A 13,532-nucleotide genomic window follows, 5' to 3' on the forward strand; every position below is an offset into this window, starting at 1 on the left:
GGCGGGGGGAGGGGGGGGAGGGATGGGGGGAAAGCAAGCAGGAGGACAGGACAGGTGAGACAGCAGGACAGGTGAGGCGGGCCCTGAGGGGGGGGCGGGTGGGAGCCAGGTGAATGTACGGCTCTTGGCGGCCGAGGGGGGGCGGGCGGCAGGAGGAGGCAGAGGGCGGCGGAGGAGGAGCCCCCCAGCAGCGAGCGGCGAGCAACTGACCGCGGCCTTCTGACCAGGACCGGAGCAGGGCCCCAAGCCCCCGGGCCTGGTGGGGGACGCGCTTCTTCCCACACCCTGAGCCTCAGCAGCTCCAGCCAGCGGACCCGACGGCTGAGAGGTGAGTGTACCCCACTTTTGTCTCCTGGCTCGGGGTTCACTAGACTCGAGACTACTGCAGTGTCCTTCGTCCGTCCTGTAAGTGGGACCCCCACATACACACGCATGCAGATCAGATTCCCACCACTCCCCTTCCCTGTGCTTTCCCAACACCCCGTGTCTCTGGAATTGGTTTTAATTGGGAGGAAAGACAGAGAAGGAACTGCGGATGCCCCCCAACCCTGGGCGGAGGGTCCCCAGAAACTTTCTCTGCACTTCTCCTGGGATCAGACAGACAGGCGGCTTCGGGATGGAGAGGGGGTGAGGCGACGCTGAGCGTTTCCCCAGTCTCCTTCGTGACTTTAGGGGGAGACCCCAGACCGGACCGAGTTGAGGGAATGGAAACGCTGACGGACTCTAACTAGGACAACGCGCACCCCCCCACCCCGCGCCCCCTGGCGCGGTGGGTTGGCCCCAGGCCAGTTGCATGGGGGTTGGGGGGGCGCAGGAGGAGCCGCTGCTTGGGGGAAAGTTACCGGCTGGACTACGGTTTCTTGCGCTTCCAGAGCCGCGCTCTCTCCAGCGGTAGTGGGGCTCAGCAACAACCTCCGAACCGACATAGAACGACCTCTCTCTCCCCTGCCCCTCAATCCCACTCCCTTCCTTCAGGCTCCAGTACCGCCGCTACCTTTTCCACGCCAGCTCATGCCCCCAGAACCCGAGAGCCAGGGCGGGTGACTAGGAAGAATTCTCCTACCTACCGCCCGTCCCCCCACCAGCGCCGGCGCACCTGCCCCAGCCCAGAGTGGGGGTCGCTACAGTGTTGTTGTAGAACCTACAGAGTGAGCCTGGCAGAAGGCTGCCATTCAAAGGGGTGGGGGGCGCTGCTTTCAATTTCCAGCTTTCTCTCCCTCCTCCCACCCCATCCCAAGTAAGAGAGCGACGTGTCCCGGCCAGAGCGAGGTGGGGGCGGGAGTGGGGGGGCGGCGTGGGCAGCGGGTTGTGCCCGGACACGTGCCTGCCCAGGCGCCCCGGCCCTGCTGGTGTTTAGAGAGAGGGCGGGTCCCCTGCCCCCCGCCCCGCACAACCCCCACGTATCAAAGGGCGGCTGAGACGTGGTGAGACCTCGGGGCGCCCTGGGGGGCGGGGGGGCGGGGAGCCTGGGTCCGGAGCAGGGGAGGGGCAGAGGCGCCGGTGCTAGCTGACCCACAGGAAACGAGCGCTGCTGACCTAGTTTGGGACACCGGAAGTGGGTGCTGGGGAGAGGGGGAGACCGGCTGGCTGTCCTGGCTTCCGGGCCAGGTGGAGGGTGTTCTTGAATTGACCCCCGCCCGAATGCCTTGGAGACCCCTAGCTGCAGCCGAGAACGGGAATGAGTCAGCGCAGCTATTCCTCCTTCCCCCAACTTATTCCTGGAGGAGGGAGACCGCTTATCAGGGGCGGGGGAACCAGATTGGGCTGTGAGGGGTTAAACCAGGATGGGAACTGTCTGTTCCCTAAGGGAGTATGTGTGAGTGCGGGGATGAGGCCTGGAGGATTATGGGGTTGCCTCCTGCTGCCCTACACACACCAACTGGTTTGGTCACCCCTGTACCCGCCTGGCACTGCTGGGAGAGCTGGCATGGAGTGGGCATCAGGTTGGGGAGGAGAGAGTGGGCATAAGGAGTGTTGCGCTGCACTAGAGAGGGACATACTTGTGACTATGTCTGGGTGGTAGTTAGTGTTTCTCCTTAGCGGTAACTGGGGAGAAGGGCAGGGGGCTCCCCCTGGAGCAGCTGATGAAACAAGGAGAAATCTCTGTCAGTGCCTCTGTCCCTGGCCCCGGGGACCCCAGCTCCCCCAGCGTGCCTCTGTTACATGGTTGCTGTGGGCACAGCACAACTAGCTGGCACCCCCAGACACTGTCCCCTCCCTTGGGTACCATACACCCCCAGCCTTGGCATAGGGGTCAAAAAGGGGTTAATACCACCAGAATGGGGCTCTGGGGAAGAAAGAAGGCAGTGCCCACTAGGCTCAGGTGTCAAGGAGACAGGCTTGCTCTAATGGGACACTCATCACTACTCAGCCCTGGCTGATGTAGACCCCAGTATCTGGAAGACAGGTGCTGTCCCCTTCTTCCCCATGGTGCCCCCTGGCACCCAGGGCCCCCAGCTCCTCCTTGGCCTAGTGCCTGCCCAGGGAGGGCGCGGCGGGCAGCGGGGGCTGGGCTAACAATGCACCATCAGGCCCTTTGTGTGCCTGCACTTGGCACCCTGGGGAAGGGTGGGGGAGGGGGCCCAGCAGGCATGGGGGGCGGAGCGCTCTGGGGTGGGGACAGTGAAGGCTGGGGGAGAGAAGCAGAGAATGAAAGCAGGTGGGGAGGAAAGGGAAGTAGGTCAGATAGGATGCCAGCCCCCCATTCCAAGCCAAGGCTGAGAAAACCAGCCCCTGATCCTATGGCTGCCTGCATGGCATCAGACTGAGGGACAGCCTAGGACTGGGCATTTCAGGTCAGAAGTCACTGCCCAGGGGACTGCTCAGATGGAGGAGGTTTGGCCTGGTACTGCCCCCCTTCTTAATGGCTAAGAGACCCAATTCTTCTGGCCCAAGACCAAGGTCCCAAGATGAGTAGTGAATGGGCTCCAGGCAGGGCACTGCCCTCTGACAGAAGCCTCTGGGCCTGCTGCGGGGCTTCCTGCCTCTGTCCCGCTTGGCTCCCTGACCTTCCTGAGAGTTAAGACTGTCCTGACACCAGGCCTTAGGGCCTATGCCTGTTTTGGCCTAGGGCAGGAGAGAACAGTGGGGGAGGAAGGTGGGGACAGGCAGATGGATAGGACCCTGGCATGGGGTGTGCCCGCCCTGGCCTCTTCCCCCTCCTTGTGCTGAGTAAACTCGTGAGTAAACTTGACGTTTTGCCCGGACAGTTTGAAGTTGCCTCGCTGCCCCCTCCCCCCCACCTCTTGCCAACACAGAAGCGGCCAGGTGCCAAGGCGGGCCTGGGGGACTGGGAGGTAGGGGATAGAGCTGCTGTCATCCACCATCAAGTGTTTGGTGGGGTGGGGACAAGAAAGACCCCCACACCCAGCCAGGCCCAGGTCTTGGCAAGAATCTTGGCTGGGGCCTGCAAGCATCTGTCCCAGAGCCTTGGGGAGCCCAGGAGAAGTGACTTCAAAGCAGGTCCTCTGCCCACTTCTGACCTCCACCCCTACTAGGGAAAGGCACCCAGCTACCACCTGGCCCCCTGAATTGCCATCTTTAATATTCACTGGCACAGGGACAAAGCTACCTTTAACAAATTCCCCAGGGAGACCAGAGAGGGCTGCCCTCTTCATCCTGTCCCACAGCTTAGGATGGACATCTTAGCCCTCTCTTCCCTGAGGCCTCCAGATGCCATGGTTCTGCTCTGGAGGATAGCATTCTCATTTGCCAGCACTTGCCCTGACTACATCTGGCCTAACCCCACATATACCTCTACCATATTTACCATCAGGCCTAGCCCTGATCTCCCCAAGCCCCTTCCTTTGCCTGCTATCCTCCCCAGAACCAGGTCAGCCTTCAGAGCTTCCCAGTCAGCAAATACCTATGCCAGATTCAAGGTTTGAAGGTGCCCCAGGCAAAAGAGGGCTGATGGAGGCAAAAGAAACAGTGATCCCCATAAATATATCAATTTGCTATCTTTTGACATCACTGATTCCTCTTCTTCCTCCCAGGCCAACAGAATGACATGGGGAAATGCCATCCCAGTCCCTGACAGGCCTCAGAGTGGGGCTCCCCCAGGCCTTTACTTTCGACCTCATGTCTCTGGCTTCAATTTCCTTCCTGTTTCCACCGTCCCCCCAACTCCTCCCCACCCATATGCCCCTTTCAACAGACATCCTCTCCTCCTTCCTTCCTCCTTTCCTCCCCCTTTGCCTGGGAGCAGGGGTCCTCTTTCCTCCACCATGGACATCCTAGCCTTTTACCTCTTCTTAAACCTAGCCCCCTTGGAGATTCATGAGCAAGTCATCTGCCCTTCCCACCCATCAGCAAGGCTCTGGGGAAGAGGAGAACCCAGGGCTTCTCAAGGGGTACTACAACTCCCAAGGTACATACAAAGCAATTGTGGTGCACACTGGGAATTGTAGTCCTTGAGCTCTCAATTTGGCTGAGTCTGGAAGTGTTTCTTGATGAGGGTGAAAACCAGAACTGGGATGGGTTGGAATGTGGGTACCCTCTGCATCCCCCCACTTTATTCTTGCTATCGCATTGCCATGGGATGCCATGTACCTATGACTGACATCCATCTCCCTTGCTGAGACATGCTACCCGTCCTCACCTTAGGGCCCCACCCAAAAGATGCCCACACCCTGCCCTGCTGTCCCTGGCAGGGGTGAAACAGAGGGGCCCCATGAACTCCCTCCCTGCCCCCTGCCCTCTAGGCTGGTTCCCTCCCTTTATGGGGATCAAAGGGCAGAGAGCAGCCCCACCCCACTCCCTCGCAGGCTGCAGGCACTAGGGCTCTCAGGAATTGCAGGGACTTTGGTGCCCAAGCAAATGCTTGGGCAGGGGGAATGCCGGGAGGTTGGCACCTGGTGGTAGGGAGAGACACTGGCCCCCACCCTGGGGTGTGGAGCCTTCATTAACTGCTCACAGGGCTGTCCATTGCCTCCTAGGCTCTCCCTGTGTAGGCCCTGACCAGTGTGCTACATCTTGAGGGGGTGGCTTGAGAACAGGGTCTTAGGCCTTATCTGTAGGGCCTAGGGGCCTGGGCCCGTCAGACTGGCACCAAGGCACAGGGTGACCCTCCCCCACCTCAGGCCCACAGTTGGCATGGGGCGCTGGGAGCAGGGGGGTAGGAGGGAGAGGAGGGCAGGACTGCCAGCATCCTGGTGGGTAGGTGCCAACCGGGCCGGGAGCTGGTGAGGGGCAGCAGGCCAGCGGCATTGAGCCAGCAGCTGTTGGGGGAAAGGGGAGGGGATACTTTAGGGGGCATTTCTATGGTACCCCCAAGCCTAGCAGGACTTGGGATGGCCTAGTGTCTGGGGGACACTAGGGCACTCCTCATTCCAGGAATAAGGGACCCCAGGAGTTGTTTAAGTGAAACTTGGTGGCCCATCCATGTCTGGGCTCAGAGCCCTCCTGAGTTGCCCCTCAGGCCCAGGCGGGTCCCACCCAACCGGCCAGGGTGGCAGCAGCTTGCGCAAGGGGTGGGGCTAGGCGCTTCCCAGCAGATGCCCCCTCCCGGCTCCTTCCTCTTTCGGTGCCCACAGCTCCCCCAATCTGTCTATCCCCCTCAGGCCAGCTCTGTACCCCCTGATCCCCCTGGCTATTGGGGGCTGGCATGAGTGCTGCCCCCTGGCCTGGTTGGCAGGGGTTGGCGCCCGGGCAAGGAACTGTGGTATGTGAGTGGGTTTGGGGTGAGGCTATGGGGAGGGCGGGGTGCCGCCTTGCCCAGCCCCTGAGGGCCCCAGCCCAGTACAAGGTAGGGAGAATTCGGCCAGCTCCCAGGGGGACTGAGGAGCCTGCTGGGGTCTAGAGGGCCTCCTTGTGGTCCCCATCCCACATATTCTGAGGGGCTGGGACCCAGGCACCTGTCACCCCTGGCACTGACCGTCCAGGGTTCCCCTCCTCCCTCTTCTGGCCACTGCCACCTCTGTCCCCTCCCCTCCCTTCTTCCTTCTCCTGGTCCCACCTCCAGTAGCCTCTCCCATTGCTCCTCCTCATCTCTGTCCTCCTGGACTGTCCCAGCTCCTACCTTTCCTACCCCTCACCTTTTTCCTCTTTTAGGACTGAGTAAGGACAGGAGCGGGTGGGTTCTGCTGGGGCTTCAGGCATCACAGGCAGAGACTCTGGGCCCTCTCCCACGCCGCCAGCCCTCCGGTAACCCCTCCCTCCAAGCTGGGGGGAGGGGGGACAGCACCCAGAGGGTTAAGGCTGTAGGGGGGAGGGGCTGGGCCAGGTCGTGGGCGGCCCCTTTGAAGGAGGGAGCTGGAGCGGGGAACAGCCACCCTACCTCCCCCCAAGCCTGGCCCTCCCCCACCTGTCCCAACCTGCTGCCCCCAGGGGCCAGGAGGAGTTGCCGCCAGGCCCCTCAGCATTCAGGTGAGTAGGCCCTGCTCTGGCTTGGGAGATCAGGCCCCAGGGGGGCTTGGAGGCCTAGAATTAGCCTAGGGTCAGAGGACTGAAAAACAGGCCAGGAAGAGGGTGCCCAGACTTCACAAGAGAGTTTAGGGAACTGAGGGCTTGAGAAGCGGGAATGTGGGGAGGCTTCAGTGTCTAAGGGGACCCGAGCGGATCAGGAGGGGCAGAAGAGCGGCCTATAGGGACTGAGTGATTGCTGGGCCAGGCCAGAAGGCTGGTCAGGCTGGCAGAGAGCCGGGCTCCGGAGATCGGGCTGGGGTGTCCTCTGGGGCTGGGGGGCTCAGGTTTCTGCCGGCGGCTTGGCGGGTGTGGGGTTACCAGCCAGCTCGGTTACCCAGCTGGAGACACTAGGCTGGGGGGAGGGGGTGGGCACAGGGCAGACCCTGGCACCTTGTGCGGTCTCCTCAGGCCCTAAGGGGAGCTGGCACTGTCCAGGCAGACCCTGCTGAGAATCCTGATGGCCAGAGTCTGTCCAAGTGGACAATTGCCTGGTCCAGGGTGGGCACCCTCCGGGGAAAGTCCAGCAGCTCCAGGGCTGGAAACTCTGACGGGCACAGAGGCACAGGTTGTCCCTCCACCCCCACCCCACATCCGCTCTCGCTGCAAACCCCCCTCCACCACTTGTTCTCCCCAACTGGCTCCCAAATTGTGGTCCCCTGCTTCATCCAAAAGTGGGGCGTGGATGCCCTAAACTCAACCATCTTTTGGCAAGACCAGGTGTTGGAGGGCAGGCCTGGCCCCTGATTTAATTCCTCTGCCTCTCTCCACCCCTCACATGCCTGGGGAGAAGGGAAGGGATGCTCGAAGCAGGGGGCCAATGGAGACAGTGGAGAGGTTTGAGCAAGAGAGAACCAAGGGGAAGAGAAAGGAGAGGCGGGGACAGTTCCTGGGAGGAGGCCTAGGGACACTGATGTGGTGGAGAGGGTGCGGAGTTCAAGGAGGGCTGAAGGAAGGAATGCAAAGGGTGGACTTGCGGAGGGAAGACAAGGGTCGAAGGAGGCAATGAGAACAAGGAGGCCAAGAGAAGGGCAAGAGTGAAGACTGGCTGATGGCAGGGAATACCCAAAGGTGGTGGTGCGAAGGCTGGGAGAGTTGCCCCCATTCCTTCCTCCGCCATCTTTTATCTCCCTCATATTTCCCTTGATGGAGACTAAGGGGCTATGGGCAAGGGCTTGTGTCATGGAAAGAAAATGTAGGGAAGCATTAAGGTCTACCTCATTTCAGGAGCCCCAGAACCAGGACTGGGGGATTTGGAGCTGGGCAGAGACTTAACCCCCACAGCACCGGGAAGCAGCCAACTCCCCTCGCCTCCTTCCCCCTTCGTGGCTTGCGGTCTCTCTTCCCCGCCTCGGCCCCCAGGAAGTGTGAGTGCTGGGGGTGGTGAGGTTAGGAGGGGAAGCGTCATATGGGGGATGGGGAAGGCATGCACAAGCTTGGAGGGGCTGGGGTGGGGAGAGAAGAGCTCCATAAATGTCAGAGCATCCCTGGGCAAAGAACCTCTTCTTTGAAGCCCTTCTAGTCCTCATGTGAGAAGAGGTTCAGCCCCTTTACCTTCCCTCCCCAACTGGGCAATCCAGATGGCTTCGGCCCCTGGGCCCCAGAGGCCCTGAGAAGTGGTGGAGGAAGCTGGAGAATAAGAATTCCTGGGTCCCTTAGGACTTTGGACTGGCTGTCCAATTTCCCCACCCCCCCCGGTCCAGACGCAGGCCAAAGCCCTGGCTTCGTGCAAACTTAGTTCCAAAAAAACAGGAAGAGAACCTGAGGCTGGAGTTGGGGTGGGGGTTGGAGGGAGAAAGGAGACAGAAGTAAGGGGGAGGGGTGGCCAGCCAAGACACCAGGAGCGTTGGGAAGAGCCTCAGGTCTCTCCATCATCCCTGGCAGGAAGATGTTACAGCCTGGTCCTCATCCTCCCTCACCCCAAGCTGCTGCTCCTGGAGAAGCCTGGCCAGGCCCCTCTCAGGCTCCCTGGCAGAGCCTAGAGGTAGGGGCCTTGGAACCTGGGGAGGGGGGGCTCTGTGTGCCTGTGTCTCAGGCCCATATCTATTTTCTCCGCCGCTAATCCTGGTTCTGCCTGCTGCCCCCCACACTAAGCCTCACTCCCCTAATCCCCAGGGTGGGGAAAGGGGGGCCAGCTTTACTCAGCTGCCCTATTCAGGGCCTCCTATCCCTGCCCTTCGGCTGGCTCAAGCCAGCAGTGTTGGCCCTAGTGGCCCCCAGCCCTGCACTGGACCCTGCCTGAGGTCAGCATCTGGAAAGAGTTCCTGTCTCCCTTTTCTTTCCAAGACCGGGCCAGTGGCCTCCACCTTTTGGTTTCTTGGTGCTGGACATACCCTGCCAGGTGCCCTTGAGCACTGAAGGGTAGGTGATAGGCACTTCCACCTTTACCCCCTCCCAACTTTCTCACCCTGAAGTCTTCCCCCAACCAAAGATAGGGCAGGCTTGACTCAGGGCCCAGTTTCAAGAGAGCTGCCCACCGGCTTGGCCGGTCTAGCAGGCCTGACAGTGAGGGGAGCCTGGGGGGGTGGCGGGAAAGAGGGGAGTGATGGGGCGGGGCCCCCAGTTCTTCCCCCTACCAGGCAAACAGACCAAACAGACCTTGCCCGGTTCCCTGGCACAGCTGCACCCCCAACCACCACACACGCCCATGCCCACAAGGTCTTAGCAAGAGGGGGCATGCCAGACTGGGTGGGGATGGGCCGCCTTCATGGGGCGTCAGGGGACTGGGCCCTCTGGGATGCAGAGGTGGGAAAGGTGCCCAAGGTGGGGTGGGCACCCTGGCACCAGTGCCCTACCCTGGCAGAAAGAAGGGATGCCTTCGCCCCACCCATCCCTCCCAGATGATGGGCCTAGGAGGGCCCCTTGGCCTGGTTGGCACCACCATAGCTCCAGGTGGCACCTATATTGGCATGGGTGCTAGAGCCCTGGGTAAGGGGAGTTTCCCAGAAGCTAGAGAACCTTATGAATACCCTCTCCTTCCCACGCATGTCCTCTGCCTCTCCCCCTCTTTCATTGCTACCTCTTGGCCATGGGCATTGGATTTGGGCCTAAGGAGTTAAACACCCACCCTTGCCCAATCCCTGTGTGAGTTGCGTGGTGAACGAGCCTGAGCCTGTGACCTGACAGTGAGGTCAGCCAATCAGCGCCCCCACCACACCAAGTTGCCACGGAGACCGGCCCTGGGGTGGGAGAAAGGAGGCGGGCTTAGCAGCGGGAATGGGTGGGGTGGGCAGGGAAGGAGGGAGAGGGATGGGGTGAGCCACGTGCCTGCCAGTGCCCAGCTCCCAGCCAATGGACAGCGAGGACAGCCCCACCCATCCCCCTTAGGAAGGACAGGATCCACTTGGGCCCAGGAGGGTGCCTACTGCTGCTTAAGTGGCTACAGCCACTGTTGCTGCTGCTCCTCCTGCTGCTGCTGCCCACCTGGTTTTTGTTTGCTCCCAAGTCTGGGGGCCATTTGCCACTTGTACCATTTGTAAAGTACAGTCAGGAGGATTAAAGGGAGCAGGGAGAGCTCTCAGATGGCTTGGTTCCTAGGGAGAGAAGTGGTTTGAGGACTTAAGGTGGAAACAGGTGGGCTATCTAAGGGTGCCTAGATGTGGCTTACAAGCAAAGACGGACATGCGGGTGCTGCTCACCTAAGGTTTCTGTGTAGGAGCCCTGGCCTTGCAATGAAGGGGGCAGGCAGGGAGGCAGACACAGAGAATGCAGTTCTTGTGTCCTAAAGAGAAAATTTGTGGCTGGGCGCGGTGGCTCAAGCCTGTAATCCCAGCACTTTGGGAGGCTCAAACGGGCGGATCACGAGGTCAGGAGATCGAGACCATCCTGGCTAACACGGTGAAACTCCGTCTCTACAAAAAAATACAAAAAACTAGCCAGACGGGGTGGCAGGCATCTGTAGTCCCAGCTGCTCGGGAGGCTGAGGTAGGAGAGTGGCGTAAACCCGGGAGGCAGAGCTTGCAGTGAGCTGAGATCCGGCCACTGCACTCCAGCCTGGGCGACAGTGCGAGACTCCATCTCAAAAAAAAAAAAAAAAAAAAAAATTTGTGGCTTAACTCCCCCATTCACTCCCCCACCCCCCAAAAAAAAAACCTTTCCCCATCAATGGCCAGGGCTGAACAGCTGCTGACGCGGCAGAGGGGACCCTGACAAAATATCAGTGGGACTTGCCCTAAGGATCAGCAGGGGTAGTCTTTAATATTACATACGAGGAACAGGCCTCCTCAGGAAAGGAAGTGACTTATCCAAAGTCATGTAGCTAGTAGTAGCCTGGTTCCCTCAGGGTGATTTGAGGGAGGGAGGCTGACCTGTCCCCAAGTAGTTTTCTTAACAGAGGCCATCTGTATAGTGGAATCTGACCCCAGGCTAGGCCAAGGCCAGAACATTTATTGAATCCCCACTGCGTATCAGGCATTGTGCCATATTTGGTCTCATTTAACCCTCACCACAACTCTAGGAGTCAGGTGGAATTATCCTATATTACAGACGAGGAAGGCGGCTCAGAGATTAAATCACTTGTTTAAGGTCATGGAGCTAACTGGTGGCAGAGACAGGATTCAAACTCAAACCTGGCTGACTCCAGAGCCCAGCTCTTTCCAGGCCCCGGCACTGTCTCCAGTTGCTCCAGACCCACAAAATGTCAGGGCTGAAGGGCTGAGCCATTGGGGCCACTACTTCCACCCCCTCCTTGCACAGCTGAGGAAATGGAAGCACAGAGAGAAATGACTTTCCCAAGGTCATTCAGCAAGATAGTGGCAGAGCCAGGATTTAAAGCAGGTCTCACCCCCTTCCAGGCCCCAACCCCTGCCCACACCTCTGCCAGCCTTGGGATGGCTGGCTGCTCTGCACCCACCTCCTGTGGCTGGGCGTTGGAGGGTAAAGGATAGAGAGCAGGACCAAGGCCCTCTGGAGATGTGGCTCTCCTGGAATACGGAGAGAGGGGTGGCAGTAGCTGAGGGGGAGTTGGGGGGTGGGACTGGAACTTGGCCTATTGGCAGTGGGGGAGGGGGCGGGGGCGATGCTTATCTGTGCGGGGCAGGAAGCAACCGCGCCAGCCAGTGACACCCCAGCAAAGGGTGGCTGCTCCTTGGCCCCATGGGGGAGGGGAGGATGTGGGGGGAGGGATGCTGGGAGCTGTGTTTCCCGTTTGGCCTCAAGAAGCGGGGGATCTAGAAGGGGAGATGAACCTTTGGTAGCCAGGGGAGGGGCACGAGGAGGAAGAGGATGATGCTTGGAAGCTGCCTTCTCTTGTTTGTATATGTTTTACAGTGTCCTAGCTGCTTTGGAGAGAGATAACTTGAGTTAAAGCACCTGTCTGCCTGGCCTCCAGCAGATATTGGTCCAGTGTGAGTCTGAACTCTCTCATTGGCCTCTCCCCAGGTTATGAGGAGGTTTCACTACAAAGACCGTTACCTCACTTTTCAAATGACTGAGGCCAGCTGCCAGTACCACCCCTGGTCCTTCAGCCAATTCTTTATGAAGCCTGAACCAGGACCCAGGCATCTTAGCTCCTAGTCCACTGCTCCTTCCAAAGAGATGGGGAAGGGGGCAGGTGACACAGATGGACCTCTATGAAAAGGCCAGAAAGGCAGGGCTCCTGCTGCCACAGAGGCAGAATAGAACAGTGTAGTGGTTAGGAACAAGGACCGGGCCCACTGCCTGAATTCAAATACTGTTCTGCACTTAACTTGGAAAATCACTTCACCTGTCTGAACCTCAGTTTCCTTGTCTGTGAAACAGATGATGATCATACTTCGGAGGGTTTTGGAAGATGAAATGAGTGTAAAGTACTCAGAAGGGTGACTGGCATGTAGTCATCCTTCAATAAGTATTGGCTAAAGTTGGTCCTCTTTCCCCAGACCCCTATGGGCTGAGCGCTCTTAACCTCCCCTCTATTTGACTCTGCAGGAGAAGATGGGGAGCCCCGAGGATGACCTGATTGGGATTCCATTCCCGGACCACAGCAGTGAGCTCCTGAGCTGCCTCAATGAGCAGCGCCAGCTGGGCCACCTATGTGACCTCACCATCCGGACGCAGGGCCTTGAATACCGCACCCACAGGGCTGTGCTAGCTGCCTGTAGCCACTACTTCAAGAAGCTATTCACTGAGGGCGGTGGCGGAGCTGTCATGGGGGCCGGGGGCAGCGGGACAGCCGCTGGGGGAGCAGGAGCAGGCGTGTGTGAGCTGGACTTTGTAGGGCCAGAGGCACTAGGCGCCCTCCTTGAATTTGCCTATACAGCCACACTGACCACCAGCAGCGCCAACATGCCAGCTGTGCTCCAGGCTGCCCGCCTGCTGGAGATCCCGTGTGTCATCGCTGCTTGCATGGAGATTCTGCAGGGCAGTGGGCTAGAAGCTCCCAGCCCAGACGAGGATGACTGTGAGCGAGCCCGCCAGTATCTGCAGGCCTTTGCCACAGCCACAGCCTCTGGAGTTCCCAATGGTGAAGACAGTCCTCCACAGGTGCCCCTCCCACCACCTCCACCACCGCCACCTCGGCCTGTTGCCCGCCGCAGCCGCAAGCCCCGGAAAGCTTTCCTGCAAACCAAGGGGGCCAGAGCAAACCACCTAGTCCCTGAGGTGCCCGCAGTACCTGCCCATCCCTTGACCTATGAGGAGGAGGAGGTGGCGGGTAGAGTGGGCAGCAGTGGGGGCAGTGGGCTGGGGGACAGCTACAGCCCTCCCACAGGAACCGCCTCCCCTCCTGAGGGGCCCCAGAGCTACGAACCCTATGAGGGTGAGGAAGAAGAAGAGGAGCTGGTATATCCCCCAGCCTATGGGCTGGCGCAGGGTGGCGGGCCCCCGCTGTCCCCAGAGGAGCTGGGCTCAGATGAGGATGCCATCGATCCTGACCTGATGGCCTACCTAAGCTCCCTGCACCAGGACAACCTGGCACCAGGCCTGGATGGCCAAGACAAGCTGGTGCGCAAACGCCGCTCCCAGATGCCTCAGGAGTGTCCTGTCTGCCACAAGATCATCCATGGGGCGGGCAAACTGCCTCGCCACATGAGGACCCACACAGGCGAGAAGCCCTTTGCCTGCGAGGTCTGCGGTGTTCGATTCACCCGGTGAGCAGCAAGTGGGGAAGGGCCCGGCAGGGGTCGTGGGTAGGGGACAGGGTGGGAGGAGAG

General features: G+C 59.9%; 2 protein-coding genes across 9 annotated transcripts in view; one reads left to right on the top strand and one right to left on the bottom strand.

Moving 5' to 3' along the window:
* The window catches only part of LOC126933430 (pygopus homolog 2), an 88,858-nt gene extending 81,177 nt beyond the window's left edge, over positions 1 to 7,681 (bottom strand). The window contains exon 1 of the mRNA XM_050753165.1: positions 7,678 to 7,681. The gene's annotated coding sequence lies outside the window, so the exon portion shown is untranslated. The remainder of the gene's footprint in view (positions 1 to 7,677) is intronic.
* Positions 1 to 13,532, top strand: part of ZBTB7B (zinc finger and BTB domain containing 7B) — a 16,178-nt gene continuing 2,646 nt past the window's right edge. Inside the window, exons 1-4 of one of the 8 annotated variants that reach the window (XM_050753622.1) lie at positions 1 to 71; positions 228 to 328; positions 7,630 to 7,769; positions 12,310 to 13,469. In XM_050753622.1, the coding sequence (XP_050609579.1) occupies positions 12,316 to 13,469 (1,154 nt within the window). In that variant the 5' untranslated portion in view covers positions 1 to 71; positions 228 to 328; positions 7,630 to 7,769; positions 12,310 to 12,315. Of the gene's footprint in view, positions 72 to 107; positions 329 to 1,352; positions 1,425 to 6,305; positions 6,367 to 7,629; positions 7,770 to 8,286; positions 8,387 to 11,568; positions 11,748 to 12,309; positions 13,470 to 13,532 lie in introns of those variants that run through there. The other 7 variants (XM_050753661.1, XM_050753631.1, XM_050753600.1 and 4 more) reach the window with 7 other exon arrangements.

The sequence above is a fragment of the Macaca thibetana genome, chromosome 1 (assembly GCF_024542745.1).
Source record: "Macaca thibetana thibetana isolate TM-01 chromosome 1, ASM2454274v1, whole genome shotgun sequence".
NCBI classification, from domain to species: domain Eukaryota; kingdom Metazoa; phylum Chordata; class Mammalia; order Primates; family Cercopithecidae; genus Macaca; species Macaca thibetana.